General features: G+C 42.0%; 1 protein-coding gene across 3 annotated transcripts in view; it reads right to left on the bottom strand.

Annotated features, from left to right (window-relative positions):
• PPP2R2B (protein phosphatase 2 regulatory subunit Bbeta) overlaps nucleotides 1–27,666 on the bottom strand; it is a 599,706-nt gene that overhangs the window by 112,129 nt on the left and 459,911 nt on the right. For all 3 annotated transcript variants that reach the window (XM_082253120.1, XM_082253121.1, XM_082253122.1), the window contains one exon: nucleotides 3,276–3,373. In XM_082253120.1, coding sequence (XP_082109246.1) covers nucleotides 3,276–3,373 — 98 coding nt within the window. The remainder of the gene's footprint in view (nucleotides 1–3,275; nucleotides 3,374–27,666) is intronic.

Genomic DNA, 27,666 nt, shown 5'->3' with positions numbered 1-27,666 from the left:
CTCCTCCATGGAAGCTCTGAACAGACGATCCCTCACAAAAGAGAGATGCGTCCGCACCGTCTTGGAAGTCTGGTATGCAGACCAGCATTTCAGCCAAATTATGCGGCGAAGGGTCACCGCAGTCACAGATGCCCTGCAGGCTAACAGGGCTGCGTCCAGGGAGGCATCACAGATCTACTGTAACCCCTGTATCAGCTGGTCCGCCAATTCCACCAGCTCAGGGGGATGCTGACTCCCCTTCCAAATCCTGGCACAGAAGCTTTGCCCATTCCGTTAAAGTCTGAGAGACCAAGGTGATGACAAACACTGGCCTCAAAATTTAACCTGCCACTGCTAAATGGTGACAGACTAGAGATTCGGCTTTCCTGTCTACATGGGTCTTTGAAAGACGGAGTGTCCTCTACCGGTAGCAGAGCGATTGTAATTAACCTGGAAACCTGAGAATCCACCACCAGTGGGACTGTCAGTTTCTTTAGGAGAGACTCTTCAAAGGGGTACCTCCTAGCGAAACGCTTAGGTATCCCAACCATGAGTTTCAGGGAACCCCACTGACTAGTGATAATCTCATCAAAACAGGCGGGAAAAGGGAACACTTGTGACCTTGAAAGGTCTGCGTGTACCAAATTTCACTGGCGTGACTGACGCAGCATTAGCAAAGTTTCCCATACGGATACCATCAGTGCCTCCACCAGTGCTTTTTCTTGCGCAGTTGTAGAGACGCTGTAAATAAAAACAACCATTGCTGTACTGATGGTACTGCAGGTTCCAGTGCACCAGCAAAGCTACTAGAACAGGAGGAGGGAGTATATATCACCCCAGGGACTCACCACCACCGCTGTAGAAAGGGAGAGAGAGAAAACGCAGCAGCTTGTCTCCACGTCGGTCAGAGAGGAAAAGGAAAACGTTTTTCCATCACTTGAGGCCCCCCCCAGCCGAGCACCGCTCTTGCAGGCTACAAGAAAGTGGCCGCCCATAGACTTCTATAGAAAACTTTTAAAACATGCTGCCAGGTTCACATGCATTAGGCTATGGGAAAATGGCGGCACCACGCGATGAGCATGCGATTTCCTGGGCCTCGGGGCCCCACAGGTACTTCATCCAGTAAGGGGGGCCTAGCTAGGAACCCCCCTCCAAGCAGCTGGCACCTATTAAAATGTAAATGGAGCTGCAGCAGCACACTCCCCACCCCCCCTCCAGAGCTATCACACACCCCCCATACCACACCGTACCTCCAGAGGGGCTGGGGGGGAGGGTGGTAGCCAGTGCAGGTGAACCAACGAGGGATGAGGGGGTGCCATAGGTGTAGGAAGGGCACAGGAGGGACCGACCAACCCGGGGAGGGGCCCACGCCCACCCCAAATTTTCCCAGAGGAGAGGGGGGACACTACTCACCACACCTGCGGAACCAGGTGGGCACCACTCCGGGCATAACACCTCCCCATCTTGGAATGGGGGGTGCTGCGGCTAGAGGTACACTGCGACCAGGTCATGTGCGTCCCCGCGAGGTGTTTCACTCACCAGCCAGCCCCCGTCCAGTGGGGCTATGTCGCAGCCAACCTAACGCGGACCTGCGGTCTACATGCGCTCGCTGACCAGACACTGGGGGGACCGGAAGGATCTAGAATATCCAGTGCATCACCCAGTTCGGCAGTTGATTGCATTTCTCACAGGAACCAAATTGATTGCAGTTCTCACAGGAACCAAATTGATTGTAGTTCTCACAGAAACCAAATTGATTGTAGTTCTCACAGAAACCAAATTGATTGTAGTTCTCACAGGAATAGACTCGATTGATGAAGTTAAACAAAAAGCAAAAAAGTTCTGTTTAAAAAGGAAAAAATGCTAGGACCAAAGATCCTATCAAGGAGCTAGGTCCTTACTCCTGACTAGGCAGAAAAAAATCTGAGATCCTATAGCAGGAAGTGGGAGTATACCCCCTGGGACTGCCCTATAGGCATAGTCCATTCTTTTCCGCCTAGTGTCCTACTCCTGTAGGTGGCAGCATAACCAATTGGTCAATGAAGATTTGAAGCTGTGTTCGTCAATGAATAAAAGAGAAATTTTATTTTCTTAATTTTTCAAAAATTGTGGGAAAAAAATGTACAACTTCAAGAAGCTTACCTTGCTTCTTACTAAATACCCGAGAGGGGGATATTTGTACTGTCCTGAAAATTTAGGACCTCAAGAAAGGAGATAAGCCGTCAGAACATCAAGGTTGAGAAATTTTAATTATACTGTATATGCCATTGTTTGTGGACTTTGGCTAAAGCAATGTACCAGAATATATTTTGGCCTAAATTTGTGAAGAAATATTTTTTTATTTGCCAATTTTATAGTAGAAACAGATTTTTCAAAATGCCATCTTTTATCCTTTATATAGTAAACCATAAAAAGCCCAATCGCACCAAAAAAAGCTCCATCCGTCTCAAAAAATGACATCAAACTAATTTGGGTACCATGCTGCATGACCTATTGCAAGTTAAAGTATCACAGTGGTGAAAACAAACATCCTAGACTGAAATGGGGTTTAAGGTGTTTGTCTTCAAGTGGTTAATATGACTAAAGTTACATTTATATGGTAGCCTAAAATTCAAATGCAAAGGGTGTTGTACATTACCTTACAAGTATAAGTCCTATCCTATTCTAGATTTGGACAGCCACAACTAAATTACATGTTCCATCTGCCCAATGTCCACTTCTAAAAAGGTCAATCAATAGCATTTAAGGTGAAGGAAATACATTTAATTATTTATACTAAACATAAATTGTCACAGAACACTTTTTTCTCTGTTTATCTTCTGCTTGGTAGCCACATGGCAGACAGGTAGAAAAAGTATAAATGTACAATTCATGTATGCCATACATACCTTTACGGGAGAAAAAATGTATGAAATGGGTAAACATGTGAAGCATCTATACAATCTAGTTTATATGCTGCTTTTTGTCATATTGTGATCAAATAAATAATGCATCATTAAACCGTGTCAGCTCCGCTAAACAAAAAGATACTTCACAATAAGAGTGGGACGCTTGCTGTCAGTTTAAATCTTTTGGGTCCCAGCATGGAATTGCTGAAAAGAGCCGGATGAGAACCCTATATCAGTCAAGTTATCAAAGCAAGGTCACACCATAGGAAACGCACAACTGCCCGGCTCATATGTCAAGTGTGGTTTATTTATTGATAACCAGGGCAATGAGTAAGACATAAAAATTAGGAAGCAGCATGAAGCTTGTAATGAGAAAATAAAATTAATTTTGTGGTCAGCAGCCCTTACCTCCTGCTCACGTTGAAATATTACAACACGGCCCCCCTTGTCTCCTGTGGCAAGCAATTCTCCCGTGTTGTTGAATTCGACTGTCGAGATAATGTCAGCTGAGAAAAAGGGAGACACAAAGGCAATTTTTAGATGACTGAATACATCTGCTCTTACACCTATCAACTCTTTCTGGCAAAGGTCATTTAGAATTTCTCAAAATAAAGGTTGAAATGAGAGAAGACTATACGAAGTTATGGTTCACATTTGCATAAAAAATCCCTTTGACAACACGTAGTCTTATGACAACCAAAAGGGGCTCTAAAATCTCTAGCTACAACAAAAAAATAAAAAAAACAGTTTACTATTAAATCTTACAGCAAATAACCCTGCAATGCCATATTAAAATCATGAATTCCTTCATAATCATTTGTATACAGTAATTGGGATTGACCATCAATATAGATCTTGCTGGAATAGAAAAAAAAATAAAGCATGCTTTATAACTTTTTCCACATTCCAAAAGCCCTGCATATTGTTAGATATGTACAGGATGAATTAATGATGTCCTAATGAGTGCCTTGCTCTCCTCCCCCCCCCCCCCCCCACCTTTGCATGGTCCAACTGACTAGAAGCAAACTCTGCAATCATTGCAATCCATTCAGCCAACACGCACATCCTCCATTTAGAACATTTTTAGCAAAGTGTCCCTCTGCCTATGACCAAAGCTCAGTAGAAATGCCCTTATAAATTTGCCAACATGGCACAGTTCATTACGATTTGACAATCTCTAGCCATGTAGGTCTGTCATGCAGCTTCTCCTGGGGAGTTCTGCCACATTCCTGAGTCAAATGTGAGAAGACAGACAACAGTTTTAACCGGTGTAGATGCCAGTAAATATCCACAGAGCTAGGCCTGGGGGTAAAGTTCACAGCAAAGCGCCTGGCAAAGCCACAAACATTGAAGCTTTGCTTCGCCTGCAGTGACTTTGTTGAGACCCTGTGGGTTCACCATCTGCAGGTCTAGAGCAGTTGCCAGGTACCATGCTATATAGCAATTGACCATAGATCTAAAAGGAACAGCTACATAGAATAGGATTTAACTTAAGAATGTATAATTATATATTGGTTTATAACAGAGTAAACCTGGCCTTACGTGCTGTAAGTGCAGGTAATATTTAATGGTGTTCGATTGAAACATACGCCAGTGTTAATCCAACCCTCTGCAGTGCAACATGGATTCTGTCAAAATTGAAGCAAGAACTTTATGGTGAAACTTGGTTGTAACAATGAAGACCCATTATCACTGATAAAAGTCTATGGCGAGGATTCACCAAAAAACCCTGCAATTTACAAAGGAATAGCCTATGTCAAAGAAAGAGGAGACAAAGTTGAAGACAGACGGCCTGTCGACATCAGTTCATAAGGAAAAATGTATTGCTATTCGAGACTTAATTACACGGTGCCTGACAATTAAAAGCATAAAAAAAATAGCCAACACCCTAGACATCTCAGTAGGTTCTGTTCACACAATCTTATCTGAGAAACTAAAGGCCCGTACACACGAGTCGAAATTCGTCCGGGAATTTTCGATCTGCCGATTTTCGGGTTGTTAGTATGATGCTTCCGACAACCGACTCCGACTTTTCGGCCAAAAAAAATCTGGTGTGCAGGCTATAAAATTTTTGTCCTCCATCAAAACACGTCCGATTTTCATGCAGTCAGTACAGATTTCGACAGGGAAAAATCTTATGAGCAAGACTGGGCATGCTCAGAGAAGAAAGAACACAAAGAAAGCAAACCAACACATGACATCACTTCTGAAGTAGAATTTTGTCGGGCGGGAAAATTCGTGTGCAGTCTAGGCACATTCCAACCAACAAAACGCCACTCTGGACAAAAGACGGACGATCGGTCGGCGGAAATTCCTTGCATGTGTACTAGGCTTAAAGCTAAGCAAACGGTCTGCTTTTTGGGTACCAAACCTGTTGCACTCAGATCAGCAATAGACAAGAGCAGAGTATTCCATGGAGACGATATACATAGGAGATCAAAAGCCAGAGTACTTTCTGAAGGGAATTGAAACTGGAGAATAAATTTAACTTAATCAGTATGATCCTGAAGCAATGACTACCTCACAGAGCAAAGGGTCTAGTCAAAGCAAAAGCAAGCCAGTCAGGATGGCGACTGTATTCTGGGATGTTGAGGGAATTCTGTAAATTGACATTTTAGAAAGGAAAAGGACAGCAACACCTGCCTATTATGTAGGGGTTTTGGAAAAAAATTAGCTAAGGAGCTAAAAAGTATTGTGGAAAGCTTCAGAGAGTCATATTTCACCATCACAATACCCTTGCCCATTCCTCTCATCAATCAAGGGGAACATTGCAAGAATTTTAGTGGAAAACTCATTTGAGATCCACCTTACAGTCCCGATATAGCACTTTCTGGCGCTTTATTTCTTAACTTAATTTTCTTTTTGGAAGGTACCTATTTTGATACCATCAATGATATAATGTAAAAAAGGCTACTATGACATTTTTAAATTCTAAGGATCTTCAGTTTGTCCAGGTTGGTATAAATCTAAAAAGGACCTCACAAATTTTCTTCTGGCAAATCCAAGGATTACCAGTGATAACCTGTGTTATACATACTGTGGATTTCCCTGCTCGTAACTGGACACTGAATGGAGAAACAGACTGCTTTCACTCTACTCTCTATCAATGTTCCATGACAGCACATGAGCACACTAAAGCACAACTGGCTCCTTGCACTGCTTCTACGTCTCCTGGTCCGAGCTCTGCTGTATATAAAGGGGCAAGAGGCGGATACCAGGTCAAACATGGGTATTTACATTGCTTGCATTTATTTAAAAATTGGAATTTAAACAAGCTTGAGTTAATACAGGGTTGAATTAAAGTGGTTTTAAAGGCTGAAGATTTTTTTAATTTCATGCATTCTATGCATGAAGGTAAAAAAACACTCACCTGAGCTCCCTCTCAATCTCTCTATGTGCAATAGAGCCTTAGCTGCCTCAGGACTCCCTCTCCTCATTGACTGAGACAGCAGCGGGAGCCACTGGCTCTCACTGCTGTCAATCACTGCTAGTGAGCCAATGAGGACAAATGGGGGAGTGGGGCCATGCTTATGAAGGTATAGAGCAGAGCTCAGAAGTGAGCACGCACCAGTGCCTCCACAACAAGATGCTGGCTATTGGGGACACTGGTCAAGGAAGAAGAGCCAGGAGCACCGGCAGGGAACCTGCAGAAAGGAGGATCGGGGGTGCTCTGTGCAAAACCACTGCACAGAGCAGGTAAATAATTTTTTTGGTTTTTTTTTTAAGCCAAGCCTTTAACCACTTGCCGACCGCCGCACGACTATCTACGTCGGCGGTCAGCCCCTCACAGGCAAACTAACGTAGGTCTACGTCGCTTGCTTGTGAGGGTCTAGGGAGCGAGCGCGCGCCCCCGGAGGCGCGCTCCCGCGTGGTCACGGACCCCCCCGCGCGGTCACTCGTGCCTGTCATTCTCCCCTGTGTATGAATGATTATCATACAGTTCTACTATGTAGAACCGTTGATCACCATTCATACATCTGAAACCACAGCCAATCACAGTAGAAAGCACGCCCCTAGGGGGACACATAGCCCCTCCTTTTCAAAAAAGTTAACCCCTTCACTGCCAGTGTATTTTTACAGTAACAGTGCATATGTATAGCACTGATTACTGTAGAAATGTCACTGGTAACCCCAAAAGTGTCAAAAATGTCAGTCAAGGGTCTGATCTGTCCGCCGCAATGTCGCAGTACCGCAAAAAAAAAAATCGCAGATCGCCGCCATTACACGTTAAAAAAAAAAAAAAACAACAAAAATGACAAAAATCTTTCCCTTTGTTAGTAAACGCGATAACTTTTGCGCAAACCAATCAAAATACGCTTTTTGCGATTTTTTTTACCAAACATAGGTAGCATAATACAAATTAGCCGAAAATGTTAAAAAATTTTGATTTTTACATTTTTTTGGGGGAATTTCATAAAAAAATGTGAAAAATATTGCTATTTTTGCAAAATTTACGCTCTTTTTTTGTTTATAGCGCATGATCAAAAAAAAAAAAAAAAATCGCACAGGTGATCAAATACCACCAAAAGAAAGCTCTGTTTGTGGGAAAAAAAGGACGCCAAATTCATTTAGATACAGCGTCGCACGACCTTGCAATTGTCAGTTAAAGTCACGCAGTGCCGAATCGCAAAATACCCCCTGGTCGGAATGGGGGTAAAATCTTCCGGGGCTTAAGTGGTTAATACCACTTTAATTTGTACCTTTAATATATTCTTTCAGTTTTCATTCCAGAAATTGATTTTTACCAACTCTCACCTTCTACCTCACTGGCATCTAGCAGTTACCACACAAAGCTATGAAAATACAAAATTGCAAAATTGAAGCATAAAAGTATGTGGGGGGGGGTGCATGTCTACAAGTTATTTAAATATCCAAAATAATAATAACACAAATATTGGCATTTCTTTTTTGGAGCGTGATGTACATATATTCACACACACAGTAAGTATATAAAAAAGACAAAATCTGAAAATACAGATTTCTATACAAGAGTCGCAGTGCAATCAGCCTGCATAAATTCTAACACGATACTAATACTTATAAGAGGCTTCCTGGAGCCAGAAGAAATTTCTTTGTTTTAAACCAGTCACTGCTGTATCAGCTGTCCTTATTCCCCCAGCCGCAGTGCAGCCAACAGGATAGGTGAATTATTTCCGATTAGCTTAATTGAGGTTATTCTTTTATAAACGTCAGAGGTTAACTCCTGTGTAATTAGTCTCCTGATGAGCTTCACCCTTCATCTGAAAGTGGGCATTCTGCATGGTAACCAAGCAGAAAAGAATGATGGACCTGACAATGGCGCCAAAGGCTAGTTTCTTTACAACTTTCCATTATCACAACATTTACCGCATAATCAATGGTTACAAGAACTACCATTGTAAAGATTAAAAACTGTACCTCAAATAAAGAAAAAAAAAAAGTTGAACTGTAGGTGTACCTTTACTTGATCACACAGCATATGAGTAAGTTAAAGTGATTCAAAGGGCACAAGTTTTTTTTTCTTTTTTTTCTCACCTTAATGCGTTCTCTGCTTTAAGGTTAAAAACCTTCCAATATAGCCCCCCCCCCCCCCCGCAACCATAACACTGCTTTCAAACTAGCACTGTGCTCGTCTGCAGGAGCAATGCTCTCCCTCCTCACAGGACACAGAGGCAGCAGCGAGGACCATTAACTACTGCTGCTGTTCATCAAATCCTGTTAGCAGGGCCAAGCTACTGTGTGTGTGTGTGTGTGTCTATGGACTCACACAGCCAGGTTCGGGAGGGCATCCACGTAAGTGCCCTCATCAGCACACAGCTTACACAAAGAGCAGTGTACAGTGCTGGCGGGAGACCCCATAAGAGGCAAGGGCCACAATTTCGTAGTTTTAATATATTTGAAGATTAGCCACTAGAGAGCTAGCTGTAATTATTCAGCCTCAGTGCCAGTTAAAACTGGAATATGAGAAAGGGGGCTAATATAAGCCCCCCTTTCTTATGGGATAGTGGAAGGGTGAGATTAGGATAGTTTAGATTAGTGAAGCCATGTTAATACGGTGTATATTGGTTAGCCATGTCAGTGAAGTGAACTATTGACCCTTGGGCTTGTTTTCCTGGCTTTCCTTGCCCAGGTTTTACCGCCTCAGGTGTAGCTGGGCAAACTAGGTAGTGTAACTAGGCAGCTTTTAGTCAGGCTAGTCATTTCAGCGAATGAGCCCCTCTCCACGCCCACACTCTCCCACCTATGGGAGGAAGGTTACCTCAGGAAGGGGGCTATTTAATGGTCCACCCGAGCCCTCACAGCTTAATCTCTTACAAAATCCTCACCTGTTTTTTCCCCTCCCTCCCTCCCTCCCTTTAGGTTTGTCGCGGCTTACAATATTATTCTGGTTGGGTCACCTCTGTATCAGAGGGGGACGTTTTGCTGTACGTTATGTTTTAAGGAAGTGGTGTTGTTGGATGATTGCAAATTGATGGTTAATTTTATTCTTGTACAACCCGAGTTGTTTATGACTGGGTTGGTTGTATTTGAATATGCTAAAGAAAATATTATTGGTTGATTACTTAAAGTTTGTACCAGTTAATAAAATAAGCCGCGGCCTTTTCCATCCAGCAGAGTGTCCGAGTGCCTTATTTATTTATGGTTATTATATTGTTTGTTAATATATAAAAAAAAAAAAAAAAAAAAAGGGGTAGTAATGATTGCAAGACAAACTCCTTCCTGCCGGCCCATTGCACAGGAACACTTTCCGTGTTCCAGTGCGATGCAATTTCCAGCCCTATTATTTGAATGGGCTAAAATTGCACTGGAAAGCTTCAAAAGTTTTGCACACAATACTTTTAAACATACACTGCAACTGAATCACATGAAACGAAGGTACCGTGCGATCATGTGCAGGCAAATGCACTGCGTTTGCGATCTTCATTTGGGGTGTTAGGAATCGATTGACACCCGCAGATCGCACACCCAGTGCATTCTGAACGCAGTGAGGGAAACGCACATGGAACAGGGGTTTCCTGCACCGAGTTTTGGTGTTAACAGACCCTTAAACCTTCTTGGCTTGAATTCTGGCACAAAAATCTTCATGTAAACATATTCGTCAAAAACTACAAAAGCTATAAATGCCTTTGTAAGCCCAGCTATTCCCTTGTAAAATGGAAGTGACAATCACCATCCTGAACAAAGTCTCTGCAAAAAGCAGAGCTGTGGAAGGAACCAAGCAGGTCCACCCACTACAGGCCACCGGCAGAAAACTAGGAGGAGTGGATAGAAGACTAGTCGCCCTACATATCGAGAGCGACCAACAGTCCTTGACCTCCTGCACAGGAAACTTTATGCTGGGTTACTGAACAAATCTGGAAGGAATACACAAAGCACCAATGTTCAAGAAAGAAGAGACAGGTTTCTTGTTTTTAGACAATATTTTACTTTCCCGGAGTTCAGCCTTAAAACAGGAAGTAAGCTATAATCTCCAATGTAAGGACTTTTCTTTTTATGTAGTTGTCATCAGAAAGGTTCTATATTTAAAGATATCCTCTCACTGTATGTCTTGGTGACAATAGCCTCCATGACAATAAGAAAGGGTGAAATATCTCTGGTGGAGACAGACTGCAATAAAAGGCTGAACCAGGTTCGAAAAGTTTTGACTAGGGATACACTTTAAGCCTGTATGGGCAGCAGTAATCTTTAAAAGGTGTAAAGATCGTTGATAATCTGAGCCCTGCAAAGAAGATTGTTCGTTAATTTAAGAGTGCATTAAACTCCATTGGCTGTAGTAGCCAAATCCGAGATGGTAGTGGTATCACTTCATTATATTTACTGCACAGTTTAAAAAAGGTAAGTCCAAGCTTACCTGAAAATGATATGCTCCTTCTAGGTCTTCTCTATCTGGCAAGTTAGTACTTAGGTTTCCTTAGGAAAATGGGCATTAAGACATCCTCCATAACTTGGCACACGTGACCTGCAATCCCATAGGCTATAATTGGTTCCTGTCTTCCTGTGATGGAAGAGCCCAGAATCAATAACTGGCTATGGGGCTGGAGGGTGCATGTGCCAAGCTAAAAAGGATACCTCAGTGTTCATGTTTCTATGGAAACTGGAACAACTTGCTTAGCAGAGTGTAGAGATTTGGTAATAAATTTGGGCCTTAAGGGGACATTATTAACATGATCTTGGATTTGAAAAAAGTCTCTTACCCAAAAAAAAGTCAGAATGACATTTCTCTCTCCCACCAACCTGCATGTCACAAGATACAGAATTCACTTAGGCCTCAGCAGGAGGAACCACTATGAAACGTACAATTTCCCTTAAATGTAGTGGTGTTTGGCCACATAGGCAGTGGGGAAGGTATTTTTTATTTTTTTAAATTCTTTATTCAGAGTTATTTGTGAGGGTTACAAAACAGAATCTTCGGGGCATATCCCGGCTAAACTTGTACAATCAGTGTACAACAATCCAACACAAAACCTAACACATAACTCAACAATCTTCTATAGAGCACAAAAAAAATGCTCAGAAACATCAAGAAGGAATAAGAGTATAGGAGAATGCAGGTCATTTGCAGAAGAACATGGGGAGCACCTAAAGAAGAACTGAACAGCAGATCATGGGCAGTGGAACACCCATCTCGACAAATGTAACTAAAGAGTGATCAAAATTGACACCATTACAGGCTGTAGGTAAGGGGAAGGTACATATTTATAACCACCTTGTATTTCAACTTTTATTACAGAGAGGGTCACCTAAAGCTTGCCAATATTTGCACTTCTGCTCAGAAGTGTTGCTGCAGTGTATAGCTTTGTGCACACCGCAGCATAAGGGCGTGCATGGAGCATTAATAGCCAGTGTTTGGAGTCCTGATAGCCAACAAACTGTTTGACAAAGCAGCGAACTGGACATGCTCCTAAACATGTTACTGCCCCTTCCAGTGTGGTGTCACTTTCTGTCTGCATTTCACATTGGTCTCAGAAGTTGCTGGGTGGCCATCTTGCCAGCTCATGCATTCATAGTGGCTAGTCGGCTATTCAGGCTCCGGGACATTGCTGCTGCTGGAGGACACGTACCATGTGCTTATTTTCCACTTATGGCACTTTTCCACTGCAAGTACCGGCTCGGCTCTACTCGGCCCTGCTTGGGTTTGCTTTTCCACTGCTGGTACCGCATGGTACGGCGTTGGAACGGTTCGGTACGGTACGGTATGGTTTGCTTTTCCACTAAAGCAGTACTAAAGTTAAGTGGGTGGGATAACAACGGGGTGGGTGGGATTCTCTGACCAATCAGTGGCTAGTAGTGACTGCATGAAAAGGATTGTGGGATATGGTACCGGGTTTGGTACCACAATCGAGGTGGTACTGTTTTTGAGAGCCGTACCGTTCGGTTCCATGCAGTGGAAAAGCGCCGCTGTGCCGTACCGTTCCTACACCATACCATGCAGTACCAGCAGTGGAAAAGCACAAAAGCGAGCCGAACTGTTCGGTTCCATGCAGTGGAAAAGCGCCATAATAGGCATGATTGAATGTTTTTAATCTGTTCCTTACTAAATTAAAGCTGCTGCGCTTAGAGGCTCTTCTCCTTCATTACATTTAGATTTATAGTCAACTGAGTTTTACCCATCTTACTGTGTAGCTGCTGTAGGAAGGGGGAATAGAGAGTAGATAAAGAAAGTCACTAAAAACTGAGCATGTGCAGAGTTGCTACCACAGATGCAAAATTCCTAGCTGAATTGGTGACATGAACAGAAGGTAGAGATAGAGATCAACAGGATCAACCAGTTTTTTTTACAGAATACAGAAAAACGTATCTCATAGTATGAACAGCATTTAATACAGCATTTATTGTATTTTATGATGTGGGTTTAGTGACACGAACATTAAAAACAAAGCAAGAAAAGTCAATATGCATTTTGAGAACTGAGCTACAGTACTCTTTAGCCACATTCATGGCAAAGCAGGAGCCCTTCTTTCACAGCGTTTTAAAACAAACCAGTAGTAACCTCTGAACAAATTCTACAGAGAATAGCTTATAAAGCACTGAGCACTATAAAAGATCAAGATGATGAAAGTTCTGCATGACAGTTACTGTACACATGGGTAAAAAGTTTATTTCATTTCTAATTACATAGCATGCAGTTTGCAGAAGAGAACACCAAATTTTAGCAGGAACATATTTTCACTCCAACAACAAGTTATGGAAAACCGTGTACGTTGAGATGTGTTGTTCTAGACAGATTTACCACACCAAATGAAAAAAAAATAAGTATTTCCCATCTGTTTCTACCTTCCACCAAATGGCATGAATGAGAATCAAATGTAGCGTGAAAAGGTTTACACAGTGCGCTGTATATTTTTACTATGTGCATGCTGGCTTATTTACCAGCTGCAAGTGCAATCCACTGCTCCATTACAGCACCATAAATAATGATGTGTATTCTACAATGTGCACTTTGTTCCCCCGACCGATATGACACCTAATAGGCGATTATTTATCGAGGTGCATTCCTACGCACCACACAACATGTTCCTGGTGCAGACACGATCATATCATGCACACAACTTGTGTCTGTTAAACAGGAATGCAGAAAATCAGATCACGTACCATTCTGGGCAAATCTGAATGCTTTTAGTCTACCGAATCAAAACAAAATTGCAATTGTACAAATTTCCTGAATTATTTTTCATTGGTGGTTTATTTTTTCTTTAATTTGGTTTGTAGATTGAGAAACTTGTATATAAAATTATGCTTTACATAATGACCTCGTGCAAAGTGTAGTTAGCTGGCATCCAATAAAATTTTATCATTCGTCGATGCAAAAAAGGATGACTGCCGATTGGCTTCAATGCTCTACTACAGGACACACATTGAACAGCCTGATATGGTCATAAATATACATAACTGATATAACACCACATGTAATAAGAATTCTGACAGTCTAGACCAATTTAGAATTTATAAGCAGGATCTTGGCACAGGATGTGGCAAGGACGTTAAAAAACTTTAGTGATGATTTACTAAAGACAAATAGACTGATCATTTTAAAAGAGATTTATTTTCCTTGCACATGATTGGGTATTCTTCACAAAGTGAAGTTTTTACCACATTCACGAAGCTAAGGGAAATTTCCCTGCAAAGTGAACAGCCTATATGCCTTTAGTAAATGAACACCACAGTATTTTCCCCAGAACATAAACAGGGAAACAAAAGTGCCTTCTAAAAGGTGCATAATATTGATCTATTGAAAAAGGTTAGTGTTGTAGATCCTCTGTCAATTCCCACTTTCCCTTTTTTGTCCCCTTTTTTCCAGTAGACTGAGTATAAGGATCTCTCTCATCAAGTTTTAATGTAATATCCCTGCAGGGACATTTTTCCTTGTTCTGATAGATGTCACCAAAGCAGAAAGCAATGAAAAATCTTCCTAATAGGGCCATTGAAAGCAATATTGGTTCTAGAAATCTTCCCCAACAGGGTCACTGAAAGCAATAAGGGTTCTAGAAATCTTCCCAACAAGGTCACAAAGCAATAACTGTTCTACAAATCTTCCCAACAGGGTCACAAAGCAATAAGGGTTCTAGAAATCTTCCCAACAGGGTCACAAAGCAATAAGGGTTCTAGAAATCTTCCCAACAAGGTCACAAAGCAATAAGGGTTCTAGAAATCTTCACAACAGGGTCACAAAGCAATAACTGTTCTAGAAATTTTCCCAACAAGGTCACAAAGCAATAAGGGTTCTAGAAATCTTCCCATCAAGGTCACAAAGCAATAAGGGTTCTAGAAATCTTCCCAACAGGGTCACAAAGCAATAACCATTCTAGAAATCTTCCCAACAGGGTCACAAAGCAATAACCATTCTAGAAATCTTCCCAACATGGTCACAAAGCAATAACCATTCTAGAAATCTTCACAACAGGGTCACATAACCATTCTAGAAATCTTCACAACAGGGTCACAAAGCAATACCTGTTCTAGAAATCTTCCCACCAGGGTCACAAAGCAATAATTGCTCTTGAAATCTTTCCAACAGGGTCGCAAAGCAATACCAGTTCTAGAAATCTTTCCAACAGGGTCACAAAGCAATGTGTTGTATTCGCGTGAAGAAAAAAAAACAAAAAAAAAAAAAAAAACTTTCTGGCCACGTATACCCTTGCAAACAGCAGTAGTCAGTAAGCATCACTTCCTAACCTACCTGACTGCAATAATCTGAAAACCGATTAAATGCCATGGGTTACCATTCTCTGCAAAATTCTTGTTAAGATTTTTACAGTCGGTAATATTTCCACGGCCATTAAAATTTCCACTAAAGGTATTAATAAGCCAGTTCTTTTGTTTTTATAAAGGAGAGCAGGAGCGCATTCATAAAATTTGGGAACCTCAGATTTTCCATGACCCCACTGTGAGTGAAGTCACTTATGTCTAGGCAAGAGCTCCTAAATCTTTGGTGAAGGTTCATGTCTTACTTTTTATATAAACGCCTTTTTGTTGCGGTTACTTATGGCGGTTTCAAATTGCCCATTGCGCTTTTGATAAAGAGCAGCTAAACTGCGGTTTTTGTGCAGGTTAGCTGCGCTTTCCCATATACTTCTATAAAGACCTGTGGCTTTGGTGCAGTTTCAGAAAGCACACCGACTCCTGCATGCTGCACCGTTGGTGTGCTTTCTGAAAGTACTCCAGTGGTGCTCAACCTTTTGAAGAGTGAGGGCCACTTGAGTGATTTGGTAACTGGTCGCGGGCGACAATGAATTATGGGGTTTTACTGCCCCCCAAACTGCAAATGTAAATGGGCCCTTACTGTCCTAAGCCCACTAAAAGGCTGCTTTCACAGTGTCTACCCGCATCGTGGGTGCAGCGCAGTGCACTTTGCCGCAGCCTTCTATTGTATATCTTGCAGGTGTGGTGCAATTTCTGAAAGTGTACCAAAACTCCTGCATTCAGCAGTTTGGGCGATTTTTCAGAAAGCACACCAAACCCGCAGGCTACAATACAAGCGCTCAGTGCAGATAACCAGCAGGTGCACTGCACCTGCAGATCAGCTTTAAAGCAGGCTAATAACCATTGCAGAACTGATAACATTGATATATTTTGCCAATTGCTAAACTGTTAAATGATACATATAAACTGACCTTTAATTTAAATCCTCCACTTTCCGATCTGCAGGAATTACCTCTCTGCAGATCTGCAGGCATCATTGGCTATAGTCTTGCTCTCCAAGGCATTTAGTATCACTCGGCCTGGGACTGGTGCCAGCACTATAGAGGAAGGATCAGCTTCTGCGGCTCTGCGCCCTCCACAGCCTGCTTGCTTCCTCTACCACCGGCTCCATTTACAACACTAATGCTCTGGGCTGCCGACCCGTAATTCCAGAGCAGGAGGTTGCAGGCCGTAATTCCAGAACAGGAGGTTGCAGGCCACATCAGAGAGCTCTGAGGCCAACGGATGGGCACCCATGAACTACACAAAACCGTTGGACCTCAGACGTCTATGGAAAAGCACAGTTAACCTGGCACGAAAGCACAGCAAGGGAGTGTGAAGCTGCCCTTATGGTTTTGCACTGTGGCGCGAGGATGAAAATAGCATGACCTTGCTTTTTTTTCTTCCTAAGGCCCCTTTCACACATAGGTCCGTTCAGTTCATCAGTTCAGTCACGTCAAATGTATCAGTTTTCCATCCGTTTTTCGTCAGTTGTTATCCGTTTTTCATCCGTTGTCATCCGTTTTTCGTCCGATCCATTTTTTTGCCGTTTGAAAAATAGGGCATTCATCCTTAAAAAAGAAAGGATTTTGACGAAAGCAGATGAAAATGGACGTTAACGGATGATCACCCGTTGTCATCCGTTTTTACATAGAGATACATTGATGTCAATTTTTCACCCGTCAACGGATGGATGAAAAACGGACAGCATGTGTGAAAGGGGCCTACAAGTATGGCACTCACCCAGGTACTTCCCAACATCTGTGAAGGCTGTATGGCACTCACCCAGGTACATCCCAACATCTGTGAAGGCTTTCTACAAGTAACTATTGCTGAAATAAAACAATTTAATACCATCTTTTAACCAGTCAAAAAACTTGCCAGCCTTGGCCACTGTCCATTACTTTAACAACAACCGCAAGATACTGGTAAGTGTAGGCCTAGAATTAAAATGGGCCATTTAAACTCGGTTTTAGAATTGCAATTCTGCAGCGCACCAAAGTGCAGCGCTTCCGTAATGTGACCGCCTTAACCAGTGGCAATTTTGTTACATCATTCCTATAAAAGCCTGTAAAAAAAAAAAAAAAAATCCACATATGAAATCATTTTTCTCTTTCTTATAGGTGCAATAAGCATTCTGGTCAAACCACATCCAACAACAAGCATTTCAATCAGCGACAGAGGAAAGTGGGTAGAAGCAGGATTTCTATATGGCGAGCATATTAATAATTCAGAATAATAACCACTTACATCTCTGCTGAGAAAATGCTCTGACACTGGCAAAAAAAAAAAATGTTTATTTTTAACTAATGATCCTCAGAGACACTTAACCCTTGTACTGCTAGAAGCCTATAAACCAAGATGAAAAGCCAGGCTTGAATTCAATGTGAAGCAGTATCTCTAGTGTTTCCATAGTGACCGGCCCCTCTAAGGATGCCGCTTCACCACGCTTTTCAAAGTGTGTCAAAGGCATTCTCTACTTCCATTAAAAAGAAATTAAAAATTAGATTTGATTTCTTCAAGCCAGACACAAATATGTAATCTGAACTCACAAGGAGACTAACCTCTGTTTGTCTTGTGTTGGCATGCAATAACCTGCAGCAGACAATAGGTGAAAGGAAATCTTTCCAAATTTCACAGTAAATTGTCAATGAATGTGTTCAACAAGATTTCAACAAAAACATTTTTAAACAAAAGAATCCTAGATAATCTTCAAAACTCACATATATGTTATGTTAGATTATACTCCCCTTGATGAGGGTCTGGTATGATGTTAAGGGGGAACTCCATTTATAACCAAAAGAAAAAAAAACGCATACTGCCCCCCAACCCCTTCACATATCGATCCAGACCCTTGTCCTTGGCGACGGCGTATTATAGGCTTTTAAGGGGAGGAGGAAAAAAAAAAAAACAAACACTACATGGGTATACCCTATCACTCCTGAATCATACCAGATCTCAGGCCCTTAACATGGGAAGGGCAACCCTACCAGATTCAACTGCCTTTCGAAAGTGGGTGCACGAGATACATTAGTTGGCTAGATCTGTTTTTAATTGTTCGACTCCTTCCCACCCAGACTATAGCACAATGATGGCCAGGCCGTAGCTTTCTCGTTCTGACTGGACATCATATGTCCAGCAGAACAAGCTGGTCGTGACGTAGCCTCTTCACCATGTGAGCAGCTGTGTTCAATCATAGTGAAACTAGGAAATGCCCTTTATCAGCATTCCTCTATTCACTGCGAACATGTCGAGAATAGAGGAGAGCCAATAAGCAGCTCCCGTGAAAAGGGGGGGGGATCTGCACTGATAATCAGTGTAGCCCCCTCAGGGATGCCCACAAGTGCCACATCATTAAAGGGGAAAACTTCAAAATTCTAAATTATTATTTTTTTTTTTTTGTTTTCATTCATCAAAACATATAAAAACCCAGTGGTGATGAAATACCTCCAAAAGAAAGCTTTGTCTCAAAAAAAATTGGCGAAAAGTTTGTTTGGGTACAGCGTTGCATGACCGCGCAATTGTCATTCAAAGTTCAACAGGGCTGAAAGCTGAAAATTGACCTGGGCAGGAAGGTGGTGAAAGTGCTAAGTATTGAAGTGGTTAAAGCGGTTGTATACTCATTCTGATCACTTTTCTCTAAATTAATAATAGCAGGCTATGATATTTATTGTACATTTTTATTCTCCTCTTACTGGCTTCCTTTCCGAGTAATCGTTGTTTTTCTCTCTTAAACCCACGTATGCGCAGTTAGCCCTAATTTTCCGGCAAGCTTCTGCTGCCTGAAAAATGCTGGGTCTATGCCGGGCTGCGTCATTTCCTATTGTCGTCATCAGCCCTGAGATACCGTGAAACTCTGGAGTAAGGCAGCAACAGGATCGGCACCTATTCCCTGTTACTCCTTAGTAACCCAGAACGAAAACGAGGCTTGGATACGGCGAATATTGCGCATGCACGGGATTATGGCCAGGGAAACATACTGAGGGCAGAAATAAGGTACTGCACAAATGGGGAAGACCCAATTGTGATGGCGGCGGTTAGGAACAAGCAGGAGGGTTTCACAATCTCTTTATTTGTAAACGTAAGAACGATTTTGATGCATACTATTAGTGGCTTTTTAATTGAAAACAAGTTGTTTCATTGATACAATGCCTAAATGTGGTATCAATTTCAGAGTTTACTACTGCTTTAACCTTTGAAATTTATGATGAAATGAAGAGTGATATGCCGTGCAATTAGTTTTGCTACATTTGGCTACTTACAAGGATTTCAGAGGTTAAAAGTGTTGGATCCCTGAGGATGCAGTCTTCAAAATACACTAGTCTGAGCTCACCTAACAGTTACTGAGTGCCACACATCTACTTTAACTGCACTACCCCTCTGGCAAAACAACTCGGGTGAGAGACAAGGGCCTCTTCCCCACCTCCTTGGTCTAGTGGATGTGGAGGTCTACAGAAAGGACCTTAACCACTTGCCGACCGCTCACGTTGAGGGTACTGTGGCAAAGTGGCTAGTTATCGTCCAGCGACGTAGACCTACGTCGCTGGACAACGCCCCCACTCGGCAGCGTGCCACCGGAGGCTCACTCCCGCTGTATTCAGACACAGCGGGAGTCGGGCCAGGGTAGGAGAGGCGGTGATCACCGCCGCTCTTCCCGGATCGTCTGGGACCGAGTGAGGAAATCCGCCCGCTTGTGTAAACAAAGTGGGCGGAACTCCTATGTGACAGGCAGGGACAGATTACAGGATTCAGCATAGCTGAACCTGCGATCTGTGCCTGTGTCACACAACCCCCTCCCCCCACACGTCAGTAAGCATGGGGCAGACACACTTAACCCCTTGATCACCAATAAAGTTAACCCCTTCCCTGCCAGTGTCATTATTACAGTAACAGTGCATATTTATAGCACTGATTACTGTAGTAATGTCACTGGTACCCCCAAAAGTGTCAAAAATGTCAGTTAGGGGTCCGATCTGTCTGCCGCAATGTAGCAGTCCTGCAAAAAAAAAAAAAAAATCGCAGATCGCCACCATTACTAGTAAAAAAAAATTAAACAAAAATTACAAATCTTTCCCGTAGATAGTAAACGCGATAACTTTTGCGCAAACCAATCAAAATACGCTTATTGTGATTTTTTTTTACCAAAAATATGTAGCAGAAAACAAATTGGCCTAAAATGTTAAATAATTTTGATTTTTAATTTTTTTTTGGGAATGTTGTATATCAGAATGTAAAAAATATTGTTTTTTTTTTTTCAAAAGTGTCGTTCTTTTTTCAAAAATTAAAAAAAATCGCACAGGTGATCAAATACCACCAAAAGAAAGCTCTATTTGTGGGGAAAAAAAGAAGGACATCAATTAATTTGGGTACAGCATCGCAGGACCGCGCAATTGTCCGTTAAAGTAACGCAGTGCCGAATCACAAAATATAGCCTGGTCAGGAATGGGGTAAAATCTTCCGGTCTTAAAGCAGTTAAAAATACACTCATTGAGGATTTTTTTGTCAAAGACGTGTAGCTAAATACATTTTGGCTTAAATATATGACAAAAATTGAATATATTGGATATTTTTTACCTGTCAAAGTAGAAAATGTCAATTCTTGTTCGCAAAATTTTCGCTTTTTTTTTTTAATATCGCAAAAAATGAAAAGCGCAGAGGTGATCAAATACCACCAAAAGAAAGCTCTGTTTGTGGGAAAAAAAGGATGTAAATTTTGTTTGGGTGCGGCGTTACATGACCGCGCAATTGTCAGTTAAATTTGCGCAGTGCCAATTTGCAAAAAGTGGCCTGGACGTAAAGCAGGAAAATCCTCCGGTGGTAAAGTGGTTAAAAAGGGAGCCTTAGCTATGTACCCCTGATAACATCTTCACGAAAAATGATATACTAAATAAAAACTGACATTTCAAAATGTCCCCAAATAAAATCCCACATGTACAGTGCCGTGCAAAAGTATTCACCCCCCTTGACTTTTTACCCATTTTGTTACATTACAGCCTTAAGTTCAATGTTTTGTTAATCTGAATTTTTTGTGATGGATCAGAACACAATAGAGTTGAAGTGAAATGAGAAAAATATATACATAAAACTATTTTTTAGAAATAGAAAACAGAAAATTGGCATGTGTGTATGTATTCACCCCCTTTGTTATGGAGACACATAATTTGTTCAGAAGTCACATAATTAGTGAAATGATGTCCACCTGTGTGCAAACTAAGTGTCACATGATCTGTCATTACATATACACACCTTTTTTGAAAGACCCCAAAGGCTGCAACACCTAAGCAAGAGGCACCACTAACCAAACACTGCCATGAAGACCAAGGAACTCTCCAAAAAAGTAAGGGATAATGTTGAGAAGTACAAGTCAGGGTTAGGTTATAAAAAAATATCCAAATCTTTGATGATCCCCAGGAGCACCATCAAATCCATCTTAACCAAATGGAAAGAACATGGCACAACAGCAAACCTGCTATCTACATAGGAGGACAATTAGGCTCCATGTACACGGGACGTTGTAAATGGCCGTTTAGGAGCAGTTGGGCGTTTTTTTCAGAAGCCCCTGAACCCATCTACATTTTATCTTATCTGTCCATGTACACAGGGTCGTTTACAGTCATTTGCAGGCAGTTGCGTTCAGGGACTGTTTTTAGAACGCAATTATTTGCGTTCGAACCTGTGTTTCCCGGCGTTTCAAACGTCCGAACGCGTCTCCACGCGATGACCCGCGTTTAGCGTTCGCGTTTTTCCATTTTAAAGGGGAATCATTTTTTTTACCTCTAGGAACGCTTCTAAACGCAAACGCCCGTAAACGCTGCTAAACGCACGCTAAACGCGGGTACAAACGCGACCGAACGGACGTTTCAAACGTCCTAAAAATTCCAGCATTCAAAGGGACTTTTAACAACGTCCTGTGTACATGGAGCCTAAGCCGTACACTCCAAAGATTTGAGCTTTAAGGCAAAGTCGCCAGAATAAAGTCATTACTTTCAGCAAAAAACAAAATGGCACGTTTTGAGTTTGCGGAAAAGGCATGTGGGAGACTCACAAAACGTATGGAGGATGCTCTGGTCTGATGAGACTAAAATTTAACTTATCGGCCATCAAAGAAAACGCTATGCCTGGCGCAAACCCAACGAACACCATGTTTTTCAGCAGCCGGGACTGGGATACTGGTGAGAGTTGAGGGAAAGATGGATGGTGCTAAATACAGGGATATTCCTGAACAAAACCTGTACCACTCTGTGCGTGATTTGATGCTAGGACGGAGGTTCACCTTCCAGCAGGACAATGACCCCAAACACACTGCTAAAGCAACACTTGAGTGGTTTAAGGGGAAATGTGTAAATGTGTTGCAATGGCCTAGTCAAAGCTCAGACCTCAATCCAATAGAAAATCTGTGGCCAGACTTAAAGATTGCTGTTCACAAGCGCAAACCATCCAAATTGAAGGAGCTGGAGCAGTTGTGCAAGGAGAAATGGGCAAAAATCCCAGTGGTAAGATGTGGCACGCTCATAGAGACTTATCCAAAGCAACTTGGAGCTGTGATTGCCGCAAAAGGTGGCTCTACAAAGTATTGACTTTAGGGAGGGGAGGTGAATAGTTATGCACATTGACTTTTTCTGTTATTTTGTCCCATTTGTTGTTTGAGTCACAATAAAAACAAAAAAAAAAACACATCTTCAAAGTTGTGGGCATGTTCTGTAAATTAAATGATGCAAATCCTCAAACAATCCATGTTAATTCCAGGTTGTGAGGCAACAAAACATGAAAAATGCCATTTTTTTGCAAGGCACTGTACATCCAACATCAATCACATTGTGCAGCGATATTAATGCATCCTCAATCACTATGAATGATGCCTCAAACAAATATGTTTGGTAGGATGCTGGTTGCTGCCTACATCTTCGCAACCAATGACATGCTTTGTGGAATCATTAGTTGTTATACTACAGGTGTCCGCAAGCGTCCTAGCAACCAAAGATGGGGAGGGGGCTCTGAGTCATAATCTGTAATTCAATGGCAGCAATGAATGATTTCCAGCTACAGAGGTCAGAGGTTCTAACTGGCCAAAACTGGCAATTTTGTTCACCCATTCTGCAAACAGTGAACACCAAGCTCATTCCTCATGGACTACTTCTTTTCCTTTCTAAAAGCAAGAAGAAAACACTAGCACGATGCATATTTATATAGAGAGAATGTTATTGTTTTCCTTGTTTTAAAATGCACATTTTTTTCATTAAATACTATGTACTATTTGTCGGTAAAAGATAATATAGAAAAAGATTACACAAATCCAATATCTCTTTTCAGGTCGTGGGACTACTAAAAGATGGAAAGCCTCTTTTGAAGCAATTAACATTGTTTGCAATTTGAATCTAGGACTAAAAAGATTAAACCCAAGATTGGGTGGCAGACAAAAATCACACAATATTGATCACAATTGATTTTTCTCTTCTACTTAAGGAAATAGTGTGGAAAACAGTTCTGCTGCATTAAGCACAGCAAGTTCCGTCATAAACAATGACAATACAATGTTTCTCCTCTGCAAGGACCCACTGAGAATAATATGGATTTATGGGGAGAAACAAAGCGTATGAAAATAATGTGCAGACAAAAAAAAGGTAGCCTCCAAAGGAAAGAATCTATTCTTGGGAACACAAATTATCTTCCATCAATAAGGGAAAAAATAAATAAAACTAGATCACATTTCCTAATGTGTTGTACTTCTATACACCAATAAGAAAACAAAAAACGCTTTTCTCTATTCAGTTATGGTATTCTGCTACCTGCACACTTCTGATGTACATGTATGGGGTTTATTTAACCACTTTTGGACCGGAATTATTAACCCCATTAATGACTAGGCCATTTTTTTTACGATACAGCACAGCGTTACTTTGACAATTGCGTGGTAGTGCGATGCTGTACCCAAATAAATCTGATGTCCTTTTTTTCCACAAAAATAATTTTTGTTGCGCTATAAACAAAAGAAAAAAAAAAAAAAGGAGCAACAATTCTAAAAAAAAAAAAAAAAAAAAAAAAAACACTAATTTCTTACTTTCTGCTATACAACATTCCCAAAAAAAAAATTTAAAATCTAAATTTTTTCATCATTTTTGGCCAATTTGTATTCTGCCAAATTTTTTGGGAAAAAAAAAATCCTAAGTGTATATTGATTGGTTTGCACAAAAGTTATCATGTCTACAAACTAGGGGAAAGATTTATGCCATTTTTATTTACTAGTAATGGCGGCGATCAGCGATTTTTAGCAGGACTGCGACATTGCGGTGGACAGATCAGACCCTTAACTGGCATTGACACTTTTGGGGGGACCAAGGACATTACTACAGTTCTAAAAATGTGCACTGTTACTGTACTAATGACACTGGAAGGGAAGGGGTTAACACCAGGGGCAAAGGGTTAAATGTGTCCCCAGGGGGTGCTTTCTAACCGGGGGGGGGGGGAGATGAGCTTTCTGCATGAACACAGAGACCTGTGTTCCTAAATAAGAGGAACATAGGATCCCTGTGTTCATAACTGACAGAACAGCGGTCTGCCCTGTTTACAACCGCAGACCGCCGTTCTGTCTCCCCGAGGAGTGATCGCAGGTGCCCAGCGGCAAACACAGCCGCCGGACCAGCTGATTGGCTTCCCCTGTGGCACTAACAGTCCTGTGAAGCGGCATACAGTTACGTTGTTTCGAGAGACAGAGCCGACCTGCCGCAGTAAAACTGCGGTGGGCTGTCTTTAAGTGGTCAATTGGTCATTAAGTGAAGGATTCCAGGATTATTTATTAGGTTAGCTCATTTTATACAAACATCTTAAAATGATTGGTCAGTAACATAGTTGCACTATTTGTGCCCTATTAACACTGAACAGATTACGTTTCTTTTTTCCCCCTATTTGCTACAGTTAAAATGAAACAATTTAATTTTATTGTTAACAATTTAATAAAAAAAAAATGTGCCAGGCTTGTCAAACAGAAAGGAAATCCTGAGCCAGGGAACCATTTTTAGAGCACGGGGAATTCTGGTCTTCCCTACTGACATCATTCACTTACATCACTTTCAAAATAGGAAAAGGGTTTTCCTTTTCCAACATAACAAAAGCATGATGGGACAGGGCAGTTCTAGAGATTTACCGGCTTTGAAAAGAGAACAGGCTCTTCGTGCATGTTTTCTTACCGATTTCTTTATCTCATGTATTTTTTCATCTAGTGAAAAAACTTGGCGAATCAGGCGTTTTCCGTTTCAAAGACATTTTTAAGAGTTAAAGTGTTAGTAAACCCAGATCCCTGCATTCACTATAAAGTGCATCCATACAGTATTCACAGCGCTTTACTTTTTCCACATTTTGTTATGTTACAGCCTTGTTCCAAAAGGTTTGTAGAATTTTGAGGAAAATTATAAATTTAATCCAATACCCCATAATGACAACGTGAAAGAAGTTTGTTTGAAATCTTTGCAAGTTTATTAAAAAAAAAAATCATATGTACATACGTTTTCACAGTCTTTGCCATGACGCTCAAAATTGAGCTCAGGTGCATCCTGTTTCCATTAATCCTTGAGATGTTTCTACAACCCAAATGGAGTCCACCTGTGGTAAATTCACTTGATTGTACACGATTTGGAAAGGCACACAGCTGTCTATTTAAGGTCCCACAATTAGGCCCCTTTCATACGAGCAATCCGATCAGATCCGCCTGTCAGTTTTTTAGGCGGATCTGATCGGATCCCCATGCATCCCTATGGGGCAGCGGATGTCAGCGGTGACATGTCCGCTGACACCCACTGCCATCTGCATCCAATCCTGTCCAGGAAATCCGGACGGATGGAAACCCTATTTTCCATCCGTCCAGGGGATCGGATTGAATGGCAAGCATCATATCTGAAGGAAACCAGGCACCGCTCATCACCTGGCCAATACAATTCCTACAGGGAAGCATAGTGGCGGCAGCATTATTCTGTGGCAGGACCTGGGAGACTAGTCAGGATCAAGGGAAAGCTGAATGCAGAAATGTACAGAGACATCCTTAGAGAAAACCTGCTCTAGAGCAGTGGTTCTCAAATCCGGTCCTCGGGACCCACTAACAGGCCAGATTTTAAGTATTACCTTGGGGGATGCAGACTAGAATACTGCAATCACTGAGAAGCAAATGAGATCACCTGTGATGTAATTTAGTTATCTTGCAAACCTGGCCTGTTGGTGGGTCCCGAGGACCGGATTTGAGAACCACTGCTCTAGAGCGCTCTATACCTCAGAAATTGGGCAAAAGGCTCATCTTCCAACAGGACAAGGACCCTAAGCACACAGCCAAGATAACAAATGAGTATGGGACAACTCTGAATCTGTGGCCCAGTCAGGGCCCAGCCTTGAATCCGATTGAGAGATCTGAAAATGGCTGTGCACCGACGCTCCCCATCCAACCTGATGGAGCTTGAGAGGTCCTGCAAAGAAGAATGGGCGAAACTGTGCCAAGCTTGTAGCATCATACTCAAAAAGACTTGAGGCTGTAATTGGTGCCAAAGGTGCTTCAACAAAGTATTGAGCAAAAGCTGTGAATACTTATGTACGAGGGAGTTTTGTTTTTTATTTTTGATACATTTGCAAAGATTTCAAAACAAACTTCTTTCAGCCCCCGTTCACACTGGGGCGACCTGTCAGGCGACCTGGTCGCCTGACAGGTCGCCTGGCATAGAGAAGCTGTGGACCCGTTCTAATAGGAGCGACACAAGTCGCTCCGACTTAGAAAAAGGGTGCTTCTTTGGGGCGACCTGGAGCGACCTGCATTGACTTCAATGTTATGAAGTCCGTGCCGGCCGCTCCGAGGTTGCGGGGCGAGCAGCGCGCCGCGACCTGTGAGGTCGCCCCGGGAAGTAGCGTCGCCCCAGTGTGAACGGGTCCTCATGTTGTCATTCTGGGGTATTGTTGGTAGAATTTCAAGGAAAAGAATACATTTTATTCATTTTGGAACAAGGCTGTAACATAAAATGTGGAAAAAGTGAAACCTTTCCGAATGCACAGCATCTGGTCTCCCACAGTACACACAACATGGAAATGCAATTATTTTAGTAAATATAAACTTCTAAATACCTCTTAACAGCAGTCTTGTGGCTTCTATCAGTGTCTGATTAAAGCTTGTAGGCGGAGTTTTCATTCTCCCCCCCCGATTGCAGGACCCCTGACCCTTTTGCCCCGTACACACGTACCGATCGTTGGCCGAACGATCGCCCGTCTTTTGTCCAGGGCTGTCGTGTCTGTTGAAAACTGCAAAAGACTGCACACGAATTTTGTCGGCCAACAACAGCCGACTGCAGAAGTGATGTCATGTGATGGTTAACTTTCCTTGTCTTTTTTCTTTTCTGAGCATGCCCAGTCTTGCAAATCTGCTGATTGTCGGCCGAATTCTGTACTGACTGGCAAACAATCGGCCGTTCTGGTGTTGGCCAACAAAAATTTTAAAGCATGCACATCAGATTCTATTCGGCCGAAAGTGCGCTGTCGGAAGCATCATACTAACAAGCCTACAATCGGCCGATCGGTCGTCGGCCGAATATTTACAGCCAACAATCGGTACGTGTGTACGAGGCATTTGTCTGCACAATGCTGAGGATCAGAGTATCAAACAGCCTTTTTACAC

The sequence above is a fragment of the Pelophylax lessonae genome, assembly GCF_965119305.1.
Source record: "Pelophylax lessonae genome assembly, chromosome: 4".
Lineage (NCBI taxonomy): Eukaryota > Metazoa > Chordata > Amphibia > Anura > Ranidae > Pelophylax > Pelophylax lessonae.
This window is presented reverse-complemented; position numbering and strand designations above follow the sequence as displayed.